This window comes from Emydura macquarii, unplaced genomic scaffold, assembly GCF_026122565.2.
Source record: "Emydura macquarii macquarii isolate MOO-44397 ecotype Brisbane River unplaced genomic scaffold, CSIRO-AGI_Emac_v2 contig_705, whole genome shotgun sequence".
Classification (NCBI taxonomy): Eukaryota; Metazoa; Chordata; order Testudines; family Chelidae; genus Emydura; species Emydura macquarii.
This window is the reverse complement of record NW_027130842.1, coordinates 4,437,293-4,459,930: the sequence shown is the minus strand read 5'-3', so window position 1 is coordinate 4,459,930 and position 22,638 is coordinate 4,437,293. Positions and strand designations below refer to the sequence as shown.

The window sequence follows — 22,638 nt, the reverse complement described above, 5'->3', positions numbered from 1 at the left end:
TGATAGTATGAATGGAAAAGTGTGACTATTGTTGCAAATTTTGTCTAGTTACATATGTTACACCATTATTCAAGAAATAAGTTTAGGCTGCATCAGATGTTGATCCGTTTAATAACATTGAAACCCAGGAGAATATTATACACTATTGTGCCACCCAAACGAGCACTTTTTTCTCTTAGTCAAAGCAGTCTGGAAGCTGTGGGTTGGAGAATATGCTGGGGAGAGGTGAGCCTTCAGAAAAGTAAAATCTGATCATTAGTCAATAAATCTCACCTCCCCCTACTACCTTGAAACATCTAATCAATAATAATGACAACGGTATTTGTTGTGACACCATGAGGATTGGTCCTGGGGAAAATTGCAGAACAAGGTCATTGCGAAGTCAAAATGCAAGGGAATGCAACACACAGAAATCTGGTTTACCTTTGGAATTGATGCAAAAATATGTAACAAATCCACGTACTACATACATGCAGACAGCGTGGTCCTCCCTGGGCATAGAAATCAGAACGCTCAGCTCCAAAACACAGGGTTCTATTGTTTGAGCTAAACAAAAGTCTCTGCTAGTTATTCCTAATATCATGGCTTTTAGCCTTTCTGTGGGCCAGCCACTAGAGAGCAACATAGTCACATACCAGGGTTAGCCGGTGTACCGTAGACATACCCACCCAGCCTCAGCTCATCGAGACATATCTTGTCCTCAAGTCTCTGAGCTTCACAGGAATTCAAATCCAGTGGCAGTCCCTAACAAAACCATAAGCACAAGCAACAGAAAATGTGATTGCCATCTGTGACTGCACACACCTGAGAATGACAATACCTGTGCAAAGTGAGTGTAAAGCACTACCAGATCAGAATTCTCCACTCACACCTAATTTGCATTCACAGGGTCAGATTCCCTGTTGCCCTAAAATGGTTGCTATAGTGGTGTATAGGGGCCTAGGTCTTAAAAACAGTGAACTTTTCCCACAGGGAGCACACCTGGAGTAAAAAAGTTCCCTAGCTGGTGTAGTGCTGGCAAAAGCAGCTCCCCTCGCAGCTTCTGGAAAGGAAGAGTGCTGTGGGAACTGAAGGGCCCATGGTCACAGCATACTGTGCTCCAACTAACCTCAACTGCCCACAAGCCCTAAGGGATGTTGGGCAAGCTGGAAGTAAGTTAGAGCAGCACTAATGCTGCTTTAATTTACACCAAGGGTCAAAATGGTCCCCAAGCAGCAACAGAATATAGGTGTTACAAAGGTGGGCATAAAAATATTTAGTTGTCTGCCTCAAAGGCAAGTGTGGATTTTACTCTGTTAATGTATGCACAGTGCATTAAAAATATAGGGCCAGATTCTCTCCTGCATCCAAGCTCCCATACGGGGTCAGGGAGCCAAATGTGGCTACCTGATTGCACAGGCCAGTGCAGACAGGCCCTCGATAGAGCAGCTGCTTCAATTTACGCTAAAGGCATGTAGTCACAGAGGACGAGCATAGTGGCCTACGATCCTACCCCGCCTCTCCCCACTTCTCCAGGCCCCCAGCATGAGCTCTCCCAATACCAGCGTGCCCCCTACACTGGGGAAGGAGGATGGCACAGAAGCTGGCTGTATCAGCTTTACATCAGCTAAGAGTTCCCACTTGCTGATGGAATTCTCGTTTGTCCAATTACAGCCAGAATCCAGCCCTTTTGCACCCTACAAAGACTCTGGCCCAGATAGCTCCAAGTCAGTGTTGTGTATATAACCCAATCACTTTACAAAAAAGTATTGAACAAACGTAGTTCAGGATCAGGGATCCTAGAAATCCATTTGCCATGGAAAAATGTAGAAAAATGCAGCATTTGTGTTTTCACAGACAATCTTTAGTTTTTACATTTTGTGAAAAAATAAAAACATATATTAACTATTAACTCAATTATACTGAAAGTACCAGTGTCACTTATTCAATGTGCGGAACCTTCCCCTCTGGTGGTTGATTTTTGAATGCGCTTTAAATTTACATAGCTAGACATACTTCAATAAACTGCTTCCGGCAAATAGAGGTTACTCAACAGCATACAGGAGTTCATGTTTTAATGCAGCTCAAATTTCACTTCAGCCTCCGGACGTGAATAATTAAAGTTATGAAAAGATGCCAACAACTTTAAAAATCACCTCTAAAGACCACATCACCGAGTTTGACCAGGACAAATTTCACGTTGATGGTAACGTGCTGTTCTGCACTGTATGCAGCAAGGTTCAAAGGCAAACAACTGTAGAACACATGAAAGCGCTAAACATAAACAGAATGAAAAAAACAAAAACAAGAGGCTGAAACAGCAGGGCCATCCACAACAGTAAAGAAACACTGACTGGTTCATTCTATTAATTTGATTTTATTATAATGATGGCACTGGTAAGCTTCGAACTTGCTTAAATGTTGTAAACAGATTAATGAAACGTGTTCAACTGATATGGCTAGGGAAACTAAAGTTCAGCGTTTCATTTTAATCACAGAAAAATGCAGATTTTTATGGGGTTTTTTATTGGTGAATTTTGGTTTTTTTATCACAGAAAATGAGGAACCCTGTTCATGATGCAGATCTTCCAAGGCAATTAACTCCCATTGACTTTCAATGGAATTTAGGTACCTAAGTGTGCTTTTGAAAATCTATGCCCATAGCTAGAAAACTGCTCAGGCCCAAGCTCTAGAATGGGATCAAGTTCTGGAAATGTTTGTCATCAACAGGCTCTCTTCATGTCTTCCTTTAAAAAAACAAAAACAAACAAGATGAAAATAATTCCCTTACACCAAGAGATTTCATTTCTAACTGAGTTTTTCAGATTAACACGTCAAACAGCCTGTTCTCTAATAGCCTAACTGCCTTCTCATCAATAACTGCCATATTCTAACTGCCTTCTCATCAATCCTCTGTTTCTTTTATTTAAGGGAAGGAAGCCACGCTGCTGATGCAAAGCTTGAACAAGCTGAGTACACCAGAAGAGAAGCTGGACATGTTATTTAGGAAGTATGCTGAGATGGTTAGTATAACATTTGTTGACTTATGTGGGAAAAAATCTATACGTGAAGCTATAAACAAGATGTGTAATGAAATCTGCTCTAACTTTATTCTGTATAGAGACTTTTATACATACTGTGTCCCAAAACACTTTTCAGGGTTAAATAATAAATCATAGCCAAAGAAGGGAAAAACTAAAGGTTGAGGGCCAAAAGATATGTTTTCAGAGGAGATCAGCAAAGAGATGCAGAGTTGATGAGGCAAAACATTTGCAGTTTAAATGAAATACAGTATGTACAAAACCTTTTGGTAAAGTGGTAAAGATATGCATTTTGCCAACCAGCTGTGAGGCTACAGCCATGATAAAAATTAACACCTACTGCAATTGGACTGTGATTTTCTCCTTATTAAATTTGTGTATTTCCTACTATGTCTAATCCATTTTTAAGGAGATTACATTTTATTTTTTTTATACTATAGGTATAAGCTTATTTGCCAAGGACCAGAACAGTTATTTCTAATTCCATGTATTCTCTCCTCTTCATTTCTCAAGCCCTGCTTACCTCATCATCATACAAGCAACTTTCACAAGAAGATTCTGAGCAGACATTTTCAGTCAGAGTCTTATCTCATACACACCAGAGTAGCTCCACTGATTTTAATATAATTTCTAATCTGGATGTAACTGGTATAAGCGAGATTAGAATTGGGGCCAATATCATTTTTAACACTGGGAAAGCAAAGTAGAGTATCTTTGACACATATATATAGATGGCAGGCCTGTTCTATACTTGCACCTTGTGTAATCATTTTACATGTGTTCAAAGTGGTTGTAAAAACACTAGGGACCTGATTCTCCTTTGCCCTGCTCCATGTATAGTCACTAACATCAGTGCAAAGTGGGTGGACGACACTACCCCTCTGATCTGGTAGGATTTTATACCCACACTTCACATGTGTAAATTACTACACAAGGTAACAGACAGGAGAGAACTGTAAAATTACAATCTAAGAGCCCGATCCTTCGATGAGCAGCACCCCTGCCCCGACCCATATAGAACCCCATTTCAGTCAGTGTGAGCTGATTTTCAACGTAAGTAAATTAGGTTCCATGTGGATGCAGTAATCTTCCCATGCAGAGCTCACTGTGGGTTCAGGGTCTAATTCATTCCCTGTGTATTCCATTGGCTATGTTTGGTCCAGTGCAGGCACTAACAAAATAGGAGCAATTAGGTAGATAGATAGACTGATTGATTTAGGAGCAGGATAATAAAAGACCTGATGAAGAACCAAGAAAAATCAGCCATAAAAATGTTGTGGATTAAATTTGCCAGAGTGTACAAAGAATTTGCCTGGCTACACCTGTGATCATGTTTCATTATCATGGAGTGCGGTAATAAAACAGGCAGCACTTTCTATCGTATGGCACTTTAGAGAGAAAAATGTCAGGGAACTCAGATAGTCTTCATTCTCTCTTAACTCTGCCTGCTGCAAACATTTCAATGCAACTTTTGTTAAATCTCTTTTTCATATGCACATAGAAGATAGGTCAATACTGACGACGGCAAAGTGGCCGCCGCCAGATCGCTCTTTCTGGATCGATTGAGCGGTCAGTGTAGACCCGCTCAATCGATCAGGAAGTTGACTGAGTAAAACCACTCCCTCAAGTAGCGTAGCGTTGCGTTGACAGGAACGCGGTTCCCGTCAGTGCAGTGCAGTGAATTCACTGCGCAGAAGGGAAGCACAGCAGTCGATGGGAGTTACGCACGCTACTCTGTGTAGCTTGCATAATTCCTGTTGACTGCCGCTGAATCGCTAGGTCAGTGTAGACCAGGGTTTAGAAATAGGCTGAAGTACCAAGGTTTGAAAGAGGGTCTTCTCCAAAGTTCAGGGGTGTTCATTCTGGGAGTTTGCTTTAGATCCATCTCTAGAATATTAAGGATAAGGAATCAGAAAAGATGTGACCGAGATGGGTAGAGATCCATCTAGTTTTGTTTCTGTAACAATTCATTGCAATTCTGTGAAAACTTGTTTATAGTAATACAAAAGAGCACAAGCAACAAGGTGGCCTTTGCTTTGTGAACCTTAAAATTGTCAGGAGCAGTGATTTCATACACTGGAAGCTTGCCTACTAATATCCACTGTGCTTAAGAAAACCAATGTTTGTGAAACATATTGTTAAGAATTCCCATTACATCACCAACCAAAAGTCTTGGGTTTTGATGGAACAGAGAACAGTTCAAGTCTGTACTTTAAACAGCTCTCAAAAAACCAGAAAACAATAAAAGTTAACAGCATATCGCATCTGACAGCCTGACTTCCTCAGGCAATGATTTTCTGAGTGTATTGGTTTCTGCACTGTTTGCTTCTTAAAACAGATTAAGAAAAACTGAGAAACTGAGCATGGCTTTGCACTATCAAACCAACACACACTGGAGCTTAGTGGAATCCCTGCTTTCAGAAGAGGGAGTTACTTTGGTCAATCCACAGCTACTAAGAATGATTGACATTCCTAACTTTACATTTCCTTTCTTTTGAGAGTTATATATACATGTTTGTGTATATATATATAAAATTGTTTAAACAGGAAATTATATTCTGGTTCTAAAGATCTTTTTAAAGGAGTGGAGATATTTGGGTATACATTTCTTAATAATAAAATACAGAGCTTTTAAAAACTGATTAAGTTGTAATGTTGAGCACACATATGAGTAGTTTAAGAGTAAATATTATATTACTTCGGTTATTTAAAAAGAGCGTGGGGGAGACGTAGAAAACCAGAATTTTCAGAGTCAATGTTAAACTTAAAAAAGAGCCAAATATCTAAAAAAATATGGAAAAGAGTAATCAATGCCCCAAACCCCTGTACCCATGCCAGCCTTCCTTGTCCTTTCATATTTTGCAAGATGTATTATTTTTGGATTAAGGATTTTTTTCTAACTGCTCTAAGGAATCCACAGCCATAGCCTGCCAGTATCTTCCATTTGGAGACACCACTGCATTTGTACGGTTTGCAGAATATTGAAAATTTGCCTCACAGAACATTGGCTTTATAATTGGTTTTATACACAAATATCTCTGATGTTTTGTGTGATGCTTCATCATGAATCTGAACTGTGCTCTTTTCATGTAATGCCCTCATTTCATAACCTGGGCCTAGATGGTTTATACTGATTTTAAGGGCCTTAAAGACATACTTAAAGGGACTTCGTATCAGCAGTGCAAGTTAAAGCAGGACTGCTCCTGCGACAGCTTAGTCTCCACTACAGTCAAGCACAGTCAAGCTTGAATGTATGTGGAAAATATGGGCTCATATCACCAACTGCCTCTGCAGAAGAGAGCCTTTGAGGAGTCTACCAGAAGGAAAGCACAAAAGCATTCATATTCTGCTGCCTCTCAGGGTATAACTCTGACATTAGCCAAGATGGTCAGGGATGCAACCCCATGCTCCAGATGTCTCTAAGCCTCTGACTTCCAGAAGCTGGGACTGGACGGCAAGGGATGGATCATTCACCAGTTACCCTGTTCTGTTCATTCCCTCTGAAGCATCTGCCACTGGGAAGACAGAATACTGGGCTAGATGGACCATTGGTCTCACTTAATATGGCCATTCTTGTGTTCTTATGACACTGCCAAAGTGAATTAATTAATAAAATTAACTGAATAAAAATTAACTGAAAATAAATTTAACTGTATTAAAATAGCTGAATAATGCTTTCACTATTCACTTTGCTCTACTGGGTTATGCTGGACAAGAGCACAGCTGGTAAAGGTGATTTGGATTAGTGGAGCAGAGTGTAGTTTATCTTAATTTTTCCCCTCAAACCATTGTGGAAAACTACCTTGTGATCAGTTTACATTCTGAAGGCTCTCCCACAATGGAAAAAGGCTAGAACCTTATGGTGAAATCCTACCCTCACCATCATCAATGGGAGTTTTGCTGATAACTTCAGCAGGGCCAAGATTTCAACATTTTTTATTAGTAGTATTATTACTGAAAGCATAGGTTTCCACCAAAGCCTAAATTTGTTACTCTTTACAAGTCCATGATGGACCATTCTGTCATTTTTAATTTGCCAGTGAATTACTTCCCAAAGATTCTTCTCCAATTTCAAAATTAATACCATGCCTTACATCTTCCCAAGAACTTTCAAATACAAGCCGTTTTTATAAGATGTAGCAAAAAAGCATTAGAAGAATTTCCAAGTCATGATCAAGACTTTCTTTCTAAGTCCTATATCTCAAAAACAGCTTAACTGAATCATCTGCAATTTGAACAAAATATTATCTGTTGAGCACAAGCCTCACATGCAAAATTAGAAGCAAAGAGAACATTTTTTATATTTTTAAAAGGAGAGAAAAAGTGGGCCAAAATCAGGCTTATAAAGGAAAACAAGTCTCAGCCTTAATTATAAAAAGGCTACTGACTCTCTATAATATTAGAAAATTTATTTCAGCAAGTGCAGTCTGATCATAAGTAAAACCAGTTTTGGGCTACATATAACAATATGAATATGTATAGTGAAAGTTGGACATAAGATGCAAATACTCTTTGTTTGAAGCTGATGATTGCTTTCCTTTGCAATCTGACTAGCTATGATTTGACTGATAAGAGACTAGGCTCAATATCATAAGGATAAGTTACACACCATCTGCAGAAATGCATCAGCCAATGGAAGTATAAAACAATACTCACTAAGATTGTCTTCTGGTTTGAGCTACATATCATTTTACTTAATGAACTCTCCTAGAAGTGCCGTTTTAGTGTTTCAGAGGCCATTCTGTGATATTTCTGATAACATAGTGATTCACAGGGCCCATAGTTTAAACCAGGCGATACTATTCACAGGCACATAGCAAGATAAGTGAACAATATGTGGCGCATATTTTCAGACCTACACTTCTTTGTTCATAATGTGAGCCCATAGTGAAGAGTGGTTCTGTGTGGCATCATTAGAAACAGCAAAATCCCTATTTAACTTCATGAAGTCTCTGGCACTTCTCCATTTATGGGGTCAACAATCAGCCTGAGATAGGGTGGTAATTTTGTTTTGTTTTTTCTGGTAGGTATTATAGAGTAGAAGGGGGTGTCAGTGAATGCCACTCTTATGGTGGAAAGGCTTTGTCCAAGAGGATTTTTTGGGAGGCAGAGGGGAGATCAACATTATTCACAAGTTTCTTCAGTGAAGAATTCCTGGCCTGTAGATCACTCCTGTTGTGAATATCGAGACTTAGATTGATTAATGGTTGAATAGATAAATCACAGTTTCCACTGCTTTAATCAGCCACATATCACGTGGTAGTGTTTTTGTTCACAGGTGGTGCGATTTACATAACCAATCAACAAAGTGTGAAATTCAAGCTTTATATTCTATTGTAATATTCACAACTCACATCACAACTGTATTGGTTAATTGCATAAGTCAACCATCAGGGAACATAAATAATACCATGTAACTGACCAACACAGTGCAAATTTTGAATTGTCTACTTTATTGTACAATGTGCAGTTCCCACTAATTGTAACAGGATCAGGTGCCTCCCAAGAGCCCTTCAGGGTCAGGGCAGGTGCTACACACCCTGCCTGAGTTTCCCTTATTCCTGGACACCTTAATTAAACTTCACCAATTCAGAGTCCTTAAACATTTCCCTTTGAGGTCTAATTTTCTTACATAGAAAATTGCTCTTGGAAAAACTCTTTCCACCATAAGAATGGCATTCACAGATATCCTCTTCTACTCCACAGTGCCTACCAGAAAAACAAACAGAACCACCACCATCCTAGCCCCACAGCAGACTTTTGACCCCATAAAGGCAGACATGCCAGGGGCTCCATGAAGTCATCTAGGGACTTTGCTACTTCTGTTGATGTTGCACAGTCCCACTCTTCAACACACAGAGCAATCACACTGAACAGACAAAGAAGAGAAGCACTGAAAGCAATGCTTCACATGCTGTTCGCTTTTCTTGTCATGTTCCTGGGTGCAATTCAGACCATTGAGTGATTGTGTCACCTGTAACCCCAAGGTTTTCCTGTAACCAGGAGTGCCTTATAATGCTCTGATACTGTAGCTCCCCATCTGGATGCTCCAACCCTGAAGACAAGCATGCACTGAGTGTCTGTGCATTAAGCAGCCCTGGTTCAGCAACTGGTCTCCACCAGTCTTGCTTAACACTAGCCAAGTGACCCCAACAGAATCCCAGTCTTGAATTTCCCCAAAACCAATTGGTCTGAAATGTGCCCTCTCTTGGATCACTCAGAGGAGTAATAAGTCTGGTCTGGTGCTTCTTTGAAGAGACAAAAGCACAGCAGTTTGTTCCTTTAAGTGGTCTTAACAATCATATCAATTCCAACACAGCACTGGGTTGATTTAGAATAAAAGTAAAACAAGTTTATTTAATCAAAAAGAGACAGGGTTTTAAGTGAGTTCATGTATAAGAGATGAAGCCAGAAATGGTTACAAGCAAATAAAAGTGAAAAACACTTCTAGTGACTAAGACTTAACAAAACTACAGTCTTGGTTCAAGGTAAGACTCTTACCAGGCCTCCTACCAGCAAGAAGTCTGAACACCCCATTGGTCAGAATCTCCAACAAAATCCAAAGGTCTCGGTTCTTTGATCTTCTTGGGTAAAAGATAACTCAGGGTTCTTTGCCCATCTCTTTTATACTTCAGTGACCTTTTGAAATGTATCCTTCTCAAAGTCCAGTGCCCCTGCTGTGAGGAAAGGTGCCATGGAGTCTGATGGAGAAAGTTCCCTGCCGGTTTCTTCTCAACTGGTGCTTTCTACATTTTAAATTGAGTTGTCCTTGCAGGCTCCAATATGCCAATGACTGGCCATGTGACTATAATGGCCAGTTCTCTATGATTGCACTTGGATGGAGGCATCGGCATTTTCTTTGTCTGTAAAAAACCTCTTTACCCAATCCCCAGTCTTGTCTAGTTCAAATACATTTTAGTAACATCATAAAACGGGAATTCATAACTTCACATATAATATTAACACATGCATTTTACAGTGATACTGATAATCAGTGTGTTATTAGCTTTCATATGATACCTCATAAGGAATATTTTGTATAAATATTATTGCAGTAGTGTGCAGCATGCCTAGGATCACAAGAACTCAAAAGAAACTCAGTTCAGGGGCTTCTCCCCTTTTCCCGGGAGAGGATCCAAGCCTTCCTGGTTCTTCCCTGTTTTTAGCGGACCACTCCCAATTCTACCTGGCTGGAGTCATTTGGTCCCTGAAACCTCAGACTCTCCTGTAACCTTCTAATTTTCTACAGCTTCACTCTGCCACAGCTTCTTTTATAAGACCCAGGTGAATTCGCCTAACACAACTGGGCAGCAGGTAATCAGTCATAGGGGCCTGTCACACTAATGAACAGCACCTATCATTATCAAATGTACAGTCAGAATTCTACGATCAAATGCACCATTAAAATGTGGTTGTGGCAAATATTTGAAAGTTCATACCAAATATTTACATCAGCCAATATAGTACAGTCCTAGTTTTCTGTGCCCTAAAGGAATTTTTCCCGCTAAAGAATGCACTCCCAATGACAGCAGAAACCCCCAGAAAGACTACATTTTTTGATTACCAAGGGGCTTTTCTTTCAACAGTTGCTTGGATATTTAGTACATTTTTTCGTTTTGTTTCTTTTTGGCAGTGATAAGTGAACAAGATCGGTCTGAAAGCCACACCATAAAATGAGTAATCACTGAGTTATCTCGTGACTGGGGGATTATGAGAAAACCCATTGCATAAGGCTCCAGTTATTGCCCCAGTTTTAAACAGCAAAACAGAACAAAACTAAACTGATGCTCTGGCATTCAAACTTGGATCTGGCAGACTGAAGAAGAAACAGGAGGACAGAATATTAAAAATTACCATCAAGCTTTCCCCTCTCGGTCCTCCACTTCATTCGCTGGGCTATTGTAGACATTGTGATTTTACTACAAGTAGTTTGCCTCTCTTCAATAAGTGCTGATATAAATACAAAAAGCTTTCCAAATACTTATTCAAGAGTAGGACTTTGCTGAAAACCAAACAGCTCATTTTCTTTTCCTTTCTTTCAATGCACCGCATTTTTATATTTACCTACATTTCGCCCCTATGTCTTTAGCTAGAAGAACATCGTGCTGAGCAGAAAAAGCTGAAGTATCTACAAAAGAGGCAAGCACAGATCATCAAAGAGAAGGACCAACTGCAGAGTGAGCACAGCAGAGCCATCCTTGCCCGCAGCAAACTTGAGAGTCTCTGCCGGGAGCTCCAGAGACACAACAAAACCCTCAAGGTTAGTGAGAGGCCTCACAAATCATACATCATATTCTGTGGGCAGTCTCAGAAACCTTGCTGTGCTGCTCAAATATCACACTGAAAAGATGATTTACATTAATGTGTACAATATGCACTTATATACAGTAGGCCTCATTCCTACCTAAACTTAGGCTCTTTACACAGCTCTGGCAGTAAAGGGGCCATTAGGTGAGTGTAAATGACATTTACACCAAGTGTATGCCTGGGGCCCTGGCTATCTACTCAAGTGACCAGCCAATGTTGCCACCCTTTTTGTCATGTACTTCTTGTACATGGTAGGTTGCAGGACTGTTGCTAGCAGTTCAGACTCTTGTGCCAGATGTGGACTGGCTACATAGGGTGACAAGATGTCCCAATTTTATAAGGACACTCCCAATATTCGGGGCTTTGTCTTATATAGATTCCGATTACCCCCCACACACACACACCTGATTCTGATTTTTCACACGTGCTATCTGGTCACCCTGTATAAGGCTACAGAGCTTCCTTTATAGAGAGAGATACATCAGATGTGTCTGTCATGAGATCCTTTAATGCATTGCCTGGCTCTGGCTTATTACAAGCTTAGGTAAAGTACATTACACACAGTACTGCCTAGTGGCAAAACATTATAATGCAGTTTTATATTCCATTACATCTCTTCCTTTAATTTTTTACATTTCTACCATTTACAAAATTTACACTAGCACACTATCTTTAAATTTCAGTATGGATCAGTCTGTTAAGTGTCTCTGAATCATACTGGTTTTCTAATTACATGATCTGAACACATAACAATTTGATCATCTAGCTGTCCATTAGTTGCAACCACTAGCCATGGCTGGTTTGGAATCTTTGCATCTTCTTTTTCTTGTTCTGTATCTGCCATCTATAGAGTTTGCTCTATTGATTGTTCTCTCTCAGCAACGAACTGTAGATGTCAACAGTTTCTGCTGAACTCTCCATGTTGGTCTCAATCAATATGATCTGGGCATGAGTTTTATTTTTTCTTTATGATAAATGGATTTCTCTATCCTTTTTCTCTCTCCAGTTGACACAAACAGGGTCACCAGGTTCTACATCCAGCAGTTCTCTAACTGAGTGATGTCTGTTGTAAAAATGTTTATAAGACCCTTGTATTTGATCTGGCTACTCTCTTCATGTCCGGCCACTTGGAGATAGATTCTTTTCCAAAGTCATAACAGTAGTTCTGAATTGTCTTCCCATCAGGAGTTGTACTGAACTATATCCAGGAGCTGTGATAGGTATTGATCTGTAACTCAGAAGAGCAAGAAATCTTCCTGCTGTCTGAACAGCTCTCTCAGACTCTCCATTCTCTTGTGAGTAATGTGAGCTGCTAGTAATATGATCAAAATCATATTTCATTTGGAATTACTTAAATTTTGCTGCAGTGAATTGTTGTCCATTGTCCATCACTAGTTTTTCTGGAATGCCAAAATGAGTAAAAGTGCACTTCAGCTTCTCAGCAACACTACGACATATTATGTCTTTCAAGTACATTATTTCCATATACCTGGAAAACTAGTTCGCTATGACCATGTAATGATGTCGCATAAATTTGCAGCTAGTCTCTTCCAAGGTCTCTCTTGTAGAGATGTTACTCAATCTATATGGTTCAGCATTGCCTCAAGTTATTGTACTGGATCTCCTTTTAAAAATCCAGTATCATCAAATATTCCATTGAGTTCTTTCACCTTTCTCACTAGTCCCATCAAGGCTGCCATGAGCAGCTGAGAAGATTGTTGGTTGATCCTTTGATCATATGCACTTTGAATGCAAAACTTTTTTCTTTGTAAATTTTTTCTCAGGGGAACTGGCCCATGCAGTTCAGAATACCTCCAGAGCTAGTCAGAGCTGTGTCAAGCGACTTCAGCTTTGGGAGGGGTTGAAAGTGACTGTAAGTGCCTGCTAATGATATGTCCGCTTCTGAATCAATAGTCATTCCATGAATATTCAGTTTCACTCTCTAGGCAGGCTCTGTGTCATCACACAAGATAGATCCCAGAGTCTATGGCTCTGGATTGTCTGTAATATGAGTCAACACCCTAACTGCTTTGATGCAGCAACCAGCTGCATAATGTCCATATTATGTGCATTTATTACATCTTGCACCGTTGATTAGCCATGAATCACTTGGGCTGTGAATTTTCCCATATTGTGTGCATTTAGCCTGAAAGATATGTTGTTGGCTTGAACTATCTCCCTCTTAGTCTCAGGGACCTTATGATAATTACTTTTAGCTCTCTTGCTGCGTCTGTTTATAGATTGTAATCTAGTTTCTTGTTTTTCAAGTCTGGCAAATTGTTTTTGATTTTTCACCAGCTAAGATATTTTGCTATTTGAATAGCTGCCTGTAGAGTCATCTTTTTTTAATTGGTCATAGGGCTTGCAGGTAAAAGTCTGTCACAACAACTACATTCTCAGGCCCAAAATCACAGTTTTCTGCTAAAGCACATAAACTTCTGATAAAAGACTTTGAGAGTCCTTTCATATCACGTCAGACAGTATAATTACATAAATACTTCATGTCTCTTGCTCTGCCCCAACAGTAGCTTTTTAGCCCTTTACACGCTGTGGAAAGCAAGACAAAGCTTGGAGGGAAACTGAGGCACAGATAGGACTCATAAAAATATTACTAAAATTCCCACTGTTCATATATGCCACTTATATTTGAAATCTAAAACAACCCTATGTTTTAAATATCGTATTTTCTACTAATATGTCTCTGTTAATTTTTCTGCTGGTTGTTTGTGAGTACCTATACATAATAAATAGTATTATTATTGTTATTACACCAAAATAAAACTCTCAGATCACAGAATCTGATGCTTAATCTTTAGTATTATGGAGAAACTTAAATGATCCTGCTGTTCAGAAACAAGCTTGAGAAAACAAGAGCAACAGGCAATATAGGTGCCCCAGGAATGCTCACAGATTAATAAGGATTGGCATGAATGGAGATTTTGGGTTTACTTGAGGTGAACAATTACACAGTAACACAAATTGGGAAGTTTATTTTGAGTCAGGTAGTGGCTGCCCCAGTGTGGGGGCAAGAGTCTCCCCTCTCCCATATGACCCTGCTCAGAGGCCAGCAGAGTTGGGGGTGGAGAGACGAAACACTGCTAAGCTAGCTCTCTATAGAGCCATTTCCTCTCCACTGGCCCAATGCAGGTGAAATGCATGCCACTCCCTTTTATAGGATGCTAAAGATACTGCTTCAAGGTGCACTCTGGAGAGGAATTCTTGACAAGTCAGCCAGCATTCCTCTGTTATTATTTATCCTACAGTAGTGTCTCAAGGCCTCTGAAATCAGAACCCCTTTGTGCTAGCTATTGTGCATACACATAGCAAGAGACAGTCCCTGCTCGAAAGAGTCTACAACCTAGACAGGCAAAGAAAGTATCATTATTATACCCATTTTACAGATGGGAAACTAAAGCGCAGCGAGATGAACTGATTCACTGAAGAAGCCAGTGTGAGCCAGGAGTTGAACGCACATTTCCTGAAGCCAGTTCAGTGTCTTAACTACAAGACCAGCTTTGCTCTCAGCTAGGTGTGTCTTTGTTTCAAAATTCTTGAGACCCAAATGATAACAATATCTATGATATCTAAAATCATAATATGACAAATTCTGATTGGACCAGCTACTCTATGGACTCCCAGTGCTCCACAGCTGCTTGTAGAGTGTTCCAAAACCCCTTAAGGCAGCCAGTAGGGGAGAAGGAGACCAAATTAAACAGTGCACCCTATAATAAAAATGCATGATGATTCTAACAAACCTTAACCAGTGATTCTTTCTATTCTCATTGTGCTTCAGGTAATTATTCTGAATTATTATTGAAAGGTGAATAATAAATGAGACTCAAAGTGCTATCAGTGTGTATGTTTCAAAATTTGCATGATTGCTACTTTCTGGCTTTATTCTGGTTTTATTTCACCTGGCTACATAATGGTTCATTGTAGCTCACCTGCAAGACATGGAAATTTTTTGCTTTATATTCAGCTGGATGTGTTTATTATTTTACTGAGCTCTGAATAATGATAATGATATTTAATTAATGCACTTCCGCTCTACTGAAAGACTGAAGTATTTATAGAGGGTAGACTTGAGGATAAGGCCCTAGGCTTGAATTTTAAAAGACACGTATTCAATTCCCTGCTTTACCAGTGGCTTTCTGTGTGAGCTAGACAAGTTACTTTCTCTCTCTGGGGTTCAGTTCTCCCTCTGTATAATAGAGATTATAGTATTTCTTTCCCCCCACTCTTTGTCTTGTCTATTTTGATTGGAAGCTCTTTTTGGTAGGGACTTTGTGTGTGTACGTTGTGATGGGGTAGCCTTCATGCTCCCGTGGGCCGAGCGCTTTTCCAGTGTGGTGGGCTCAAAATGGCCACTCGGGGCTCCCACCAGTCTTAAGATGGCAGCCGTCTCTCTTCTGCCCAGTCTGCCCTCAGGCCTTCGCAGGCCGAGCAGTGCCCTCGGGACCTTAGGTTCTAAGGTTGGGGTAAGGGGTGTCCGAGCCCATCCTCTTCTTCAGACACCAGCCCAGAGACTCTGGCTGACAGCAGTGGCTGGCTGGCTGGCTGGCTGCTGCTATAAGGCACTGTGTAAATCTTTTCTCTGGGCTGCTTCCCTACCCTGGTCTTCGTTGGGGCTAAGAAGCCCCTCCACCGGGCAAGCCCCTGCTTTCCTCTGGCTCCTGCCTGCCACTCCCTCCCTCACCTCCTTCTCCCGCTCCCCAAAGCTCCAGACCTCCAAACTCCAAGAGCACCCTGCCTGCCTGGCAGGGAGCTTATATCTGCTCCCAGGCAGTGCTTAATGGGTCTCAGCTGACTCTGGCCTCAGCTGACCCCCATTGGTCCCAGCTGACTCTGGCTTCAGCTGGCCCTAATCAGCCTGGAGGAAGCCTTGGGCAGCTGCTAGGGGAACAGGGCCCTGGTCATTCTTCCACCCTCCGGTAGCCCCTGTCACAACATACAGTGCCTAATACAATGGGCCCCAACCCCAGTTGTGGCCTCTAGGCACTACTACTAATATTACTGTAATACAAACAATAATGCTATTCCAAATTTCCCTCCTTCAGAAAAGTGCATGACTGTGTGATCTTCATCCATGTCCAGTCCACCAAAAGGAAAAGTGATTGCCAATGTGAGCGGTAGCTGGTCATCTTTGTGGTGTGTGCCTTGTAGAAAGCGTAGTATCTTACACACCCACTGTGCACTAGTTTGTTTTTCAAGAAAAGGAGATAAATCTACACCTTCGATGACACAGCTATGCTATACAATTATAGTGCGCTAGAGTTAGCTACAGCAGTATTCACACATGGTTATAATAAATTGTCCTTGCCCAGTGTAATCTGGGATTTCAATTAAATAACTATGCTAGCTGAACTATGCTATGCTATTGTAGAGTATGCCACTATGCATTTTGTAGATTGGTTTGTAATTAGGTGTGGCTACCAACAATGTTACAAAAGGATAACATGCTCTTAGAAGCAAATAACTAGGAAATAAAAAAGTTCATATTCCTTCTGGTAGAACACAGAATCCAGATATCTGATATATTCACTTACATGTGTAGCCCTTCGGCCGGTGGAGTTGGCGGCAATCATGGCCGGGTTCAATACCTAGGTGTTCCTTTCCAACAATACAACAGAACCCCCACCCAGTCACCAGGGAGATTACACACCATCCCCTGGGCACCTCCAAAAGGCAATACTCACAGGCACAGAGTCTGAGTGTAGAAAGAAGACCTTTTAATAAAAGGAAAAAAATAACCCAGCACTAGTTTGCGTTTGGGAAAACAGTGCAAGCAGGATTCATAAACACAAAAAACCATGAGCAAGACCCCCACTCCAGAGTACGCTGGGCAGTGTTCTTTGCCTCTCCCATCTTGCTTCCCCACACCCCCACTCACAATTGTTGTCCTCCGTCAGTGATGACCTAAAGCTCAGAGATGCATCTGAGTGAGTTCACCTCCCCCATGCTGGAGGAGAGAGAAACTTGCTTGCCCTACTGGCCATCACTGCTGCACCGTTCACCACTCTGCCAGCTGCCTTGCTGGCCGCAGCACCGGCCGCTCCGTCAGCCACCCTGATGGCTGCTTGTGCTCCGCCAGCCACCTTGCCAACTGCTCCGCTAGCCGCTTTGCCACCCCCTGCTTCTATTATGACCTCTGCAGGTCAGTCTCTCAAGGTTCCACTCAGCTCCCAGTAAAAACAACAAGAGTTCTGTGGCACTTTAAAGACTAACAAATTTAATATTTGCAGGCATAAGCTTTCGAGAGACTTCAGCTCTCTTCTTCAGATGCAGTAATACAGAAAATGTCAGTTTGTGATGGAGAAATCTCAGTGCTGAAACAAGCAGAAGCACTGTCCCACAATATATGAGCTCAGCTCTAGCAAGGACTTGCCAAAATAAAAGACTCCTAATGGAATCTTAATGAGCTCTATCTTTGAACAGTGGGAGTGGGAGGTTAAACCATGCCTGGGGCTCTTAGGCCAAGCCCACACTTCCAGGCAGGAATACCTGTCCCCACCCCCATTCACCTTCAGAGGCCCCTGGCGTCTGAGCCCCTGGCTTAGCCAGTTTGGTTCAGATGAGAGCGATTCTTCCACCAGAACAGGCTAAGCACAGTTCTGCTGCCACTTGTTCATAGAATAAAAGGGACAACATTTTATTACCCCTACAATTAACACTGAAGTGATTTGTGACCCAACACCAGCCAAAATGATCATTTGGGCAAAGCAGTCCCATTATGCTGCGCCCCTAGGCGGTGGATGTGCTCATGCAAATACAGTCTGGCCCTGAAGCCTTTTGCCCACTCCTCTCCCATCTAGCTCATCAAGGGAGAGTTCATTCAGACCCTGATTACACACATAAAAAGATCCTAAATAGTGTTTCACTGATAAGTGCGGAACAAATCCTGCAATCCTTATTCAGGTAACGGTTTCATTATTTGGCTCTGTGTCGACAAATAAACTTCCACATCTGTACAATACACTGCTGGGTATAGCTATCTGATTTACTACTTAATGAAGCAGAAAAGACTTGGTTGTGAGCAAGAAATCCCTTATATCCAGGTGTTGGAGCTGAATGAATACCAAACATTTTTGTTCATGGCCAAAACTTTTCAGTTTGGGGGGTTTCAACTAAAAGCAGAAACTTTCCACAGAAAGCAAACAGCTTCCACAAACATGGTCATTTTGTCAAAACCCAATTTTCCACTGGAAACCAGTTTGGATGGAACATTTTTGACCAGATATCGTCTTCCATAGCAAAGGTAATGCTGAAATATTGGAATCAGTACATTTATATTTTGTATAAACATTCTCATTCCCAAGCTGCTCTGGTTTGAGAGTTCCCTTTAACTCAACCAGCATCAACGCACATCCTTGTTTTCCTCATTTCTTTCAAGGCAACTATCTAATCCAATCTAAGTATTTATAGACACATTCATCACCTGGATATATGAAAGAAAGAGAGAGCTCAAAAGAGAACTGCAAACATGATAACCTTCGGATGAGTCCAATTTTTTTTAAAAAAACTGGCTGTTGTGTTACCCATTTAAATTATCACGTTCTCTACATTTTTAACAGGAGGAAACTCTTCAACGGGCACGGGAGGAAGACGAGAAGAGGAAAGAGATCACTAATCATTTCCAGGGCACACTGAGTGATATCCAGGCTCAGATTGAGCAGCAAAGTGAAAGGAACATGAAACTATGCCAAGAGAATACCGAGCTGGCAGAGAAACTGAAAAGCATCATTGATCAGTATGAACTCAGAGAGGAGGTGAGAATACGATGTTCTCCTTCCAGACAGCTAGGGCATGCATCCTCCTTGAGGTAGGGAGAGGCAGGCTTTGAAGTGCATGAGGATTAGATTTATTGCCACCCCATCCTCTCAATTTGCTATCATTTTTGTTCTTCATGAGGCTTTTCTGTGATAGGCAACGTGAATAACATTGTCAGGATTTAATAGCACATTGCAGTTTAATCAAAACTGTATGGGAAGCATGGTAGTGCTTCAGCCTTTCTCTGGCAGCTGCAGAGTAACAAAAAATGTAAACTGGGGACTCTCAGCATCTGAGCAGACTCTAGTATGCAGACACAACCTTCACTATAATATCTGCAGGAAAATATATAGATAGCTTCTTATCCCTTCAGTAAATATTAGAGCTGATGAGCAAGTTTCAACAAAACCCCAACATTTTCAAACTATGCTAATTTTTTTTCCATCTTTAATAAATATCACAACTCCTGACTGTGCGGGACATTTTATTGTTATTGTGGCTCTTAGTGCAAATGCACGCACTAAAATAGACGGAAAAGTGATAGGGTACCATTGAAAAAAACATAAGTACTGTGTACTTCTAGTCTCAAATACCAACCCACTTTGGATTGTTCACATCCATCTAATTATTTTAAAATCTTATTGTTTCAGACATGAGGTCATCTTCCATATATTTGAATGGTTATTTCAGAATAAAAATAAATTTTATCTAAACGTGGCATGATTTATAGACCCATCATGTGAGAGATTAAGAATTCAGAATTTTTTCCCATCTCAAATTGGGACAAAAAGTCAAAATCTCAAAAATGTTCATGAACTAAAAATCTGAAACATTTTTTGGATCATATCTATTGAAACATTTTGTTTTGATAATTTCAAAATGTTTTGTTCTGATTTAGACTTTTTATTTTAAACCTTTTTTTTAGACTAAATTAACTAACATTCTGAAACATAACGTCATTACATTAATTAAATTAAATTACATTACATTACATTAAAACAAAACATAAAACAAAATTATTCTATTAGGAAATGTCAAAATAGAAGATTTTGACAATTTCAAAACTTTTTTCTAAAAATGTTTTCAAACTTGGAGATCAGTCAAAACCAACCCTTTCTTGTGGTTATCTTTGATTTCATAAATCAGCATTTTTCCACCAAAAAAGGTACACTGGAAAATTCCCAACCAGCTCTAATGATTTACTCAACACAGCAAGAGTCAGGTGGGCCATTGCTGATATTTTTTTGGGATGAAGCTACTATAGTTTCATAGCTGCAAGGGCCAGAATGGACCATTAGGTGATCTAGTCTGACCTGTATATTTCACCCAGTAATTTCTGCATCAAACCCATATTATGTGCTTGAAATAGAACACATGTAATTACCAAGAGGAAAAATGGTCAGTAAGGGCTCAACCCCAGAAAGTGCTGAGCACTCTGACCTGATCCAGTAAAGTACTGAAGCATGTGCTTAACTTTACACGTGTGTATAGTGCCATTGACTCAGCAGCTCATATGCTTAAACTTAAGCATGTCCTCAAGTGCTTTGTTGAATCAGGCCACAATGCTCAGCGCCTTGCAGGATGATGCCCAAAGTCCCTGATCCTGTTTGGAGCTCTGTCCAGATGAACCCCTGTACCCACACTGAGCTATTTGCAGGGTTGGGGCTTAAAATGAATGTTTTCACTTTATAGGATCAATTGGCTATGATGTTTGATTCTAATATGCTCCATCAGTCAAAATCTTGACCAGTTAATAGCACCGATAAACTGTGTTATGCATGTTCATGATCTGATGAGCAATTATTTGAAATATGGGTAATCTTTTTTATTATACTAATGAGTTTATATGTGGATATTGTACATTCTAGTGCACATTATTGGGAAAGGTCCCGAGGACTTTTTGGTTATTATAAAGCTAAACTAATACAAACTTGGTTTCACTTTTAGTGTAAATTCTGGTACAGTTTGTTTTTATGACAAGTACTATAATTTTCTAATAACTGCAATAGGTTGGGAACGTTTGGGGTTTCCATTGCAGTATTTTTGCCTTGATGCTTGTTCTGGTAGGCAGCCATATGTATGTGAGTTAGTATGTGTGTATGTCACTACATCGGCAATTTCATCACAGCAGAGTTTGTTTTCTTGCAGCACCTCGATAAAATATTTAAGCACCGAGAACTTCAACAAAAGCTGGTGGATGCCAAGTTGGAGCAGTCACAGGAAATGATGCAAGAAGCAGAGGAGCGACATGAACGAGAAAAGGAATATGTACTTATCTAGCTACCAGCTAGACCAACTGTCTGCTGGTTTTTCTGTCTGTCTTTTAGCTAAACCATCCCTGCATACTGTTTCACCGCTATAATTGGCTCTGCAGGTCTGAGCTGTGATACAGTGACAGGACAGCGTGAAGAAAACTTGCATGGCTGTTGGCCTTGGTGTGACTGTACTGTAGACATAGGCATGTAGCCTCCAGGACTGTCTGATTGTCACCTGTTCTAAAAAAAATGTAAAACAAACCATAACTATTGCACATCAGTACATGGGGCCAGACCATGCTATCGGGTCTGAAACACCAATCCCCATCAATGCCTGCTGATTACATTTCCCCATAGTGCTCTGAATACTCCATTGAGTATGCCTGACTTCAAATTGGACCCAGCTTCTCATCTGAAAGGGTAGAGGGTGTCTGCAGTAGGGGTTGCAAGCAGTAGCGAGCACAGAGGCCAGTGAAGGAGGTTCGAGTGTATCATCCAGTAATCAACTGTTATTAACAATTATTAACTCCTGGATTTTAACAGGCTGTAGACATAATGCAGTGTGATAAGACGTAGGAAGGATTTCATTAGCAGGGAGAGACGTATGATCCAAAACACTACTACTTTTTCTGCCTCATTTTAACTCTGCTTTGTTGTAGCGGGGAACCTGGGATTCTGAGCTTGGGCCTCTTCCTCATCCCAGCCAGGATGAGTGCCAGGGTGACCCTTATGAAAATTTAAGTAATAAAGATCAAAGCCCAGGCAGTTTTGGGGATTAATGAGTGACCTAGAGACCGAATGGCACTGAGGCTTTTCCAAGTTTTGTTTCAAACCATTAAACCCAGCCCACTTATGACTCCTCAAGAATGTAGGTGTCAAAAGGAAGGCCTGGACTTGAAAATCTAGCCCAACATGCAAATGTTAGCACAATTAAGTATTCGTCACCTATGTTACTTACATACCTCCCCAAAAGAGTGATTCAGAAATCAGGCCACATCCAACTAAGGGTCACCCACAACATCTCTTCATGCTGGGTGGCTTACCATATGATCCCTTGGATTACACATGTATCTATCACTAACTAGTAAATTGACCTTGACCAGAACTTGGGATCTTAGCCAAAATTACCTAAACACAAGAGCTGAAATCCTGTCTCCATTAAAGTTAATGGGAATTTTGCCATTTGCCAGTTCAACGTGACCAAGATTTTACCCAATTGGCTGAGTTAAGGATATATATGTACATTTCCTTAGGCACTGTATGGCCACGTCATACACAACATATAAGAT

General features: G+C 40.6%; 1 protein-coding gene across 4 annotated transcripts in view; it reads left to right on the top strand.

The window, feature by feature from the left end:
- The window catches only part of TXLNB (taxilin beta), a 44,922-nt gene that overhangs the window by 7,975 nt on the left and 14,309 nt on the right, over window positions 1–22,638 (top strand). For all 4 annotated transcript variants that reach the window (XM_067542332.1, XM_067542333.1, XM_067542334.1 and 1 more), the window contains 4 exons: window positions 2,911–3,002; window positions 11,110–11,280; window positions 18,899–19,093; window positions 21,243–21,362. In XM_067542332.1, the coding sequence (XP_067398433.1) occupies window positions 2,911–3,002; window positions 11,110–11,280; window positions 18,899–19,093; window positions 21,243–21,362 (578 nt within the window). The remainder of the gene's footprint in view (window positions 1–2,910; window positions 3,003–11,109; window positions 11,281–18,898; window positions 19,094–21,242; window positions 21,363–22,638) is intronic.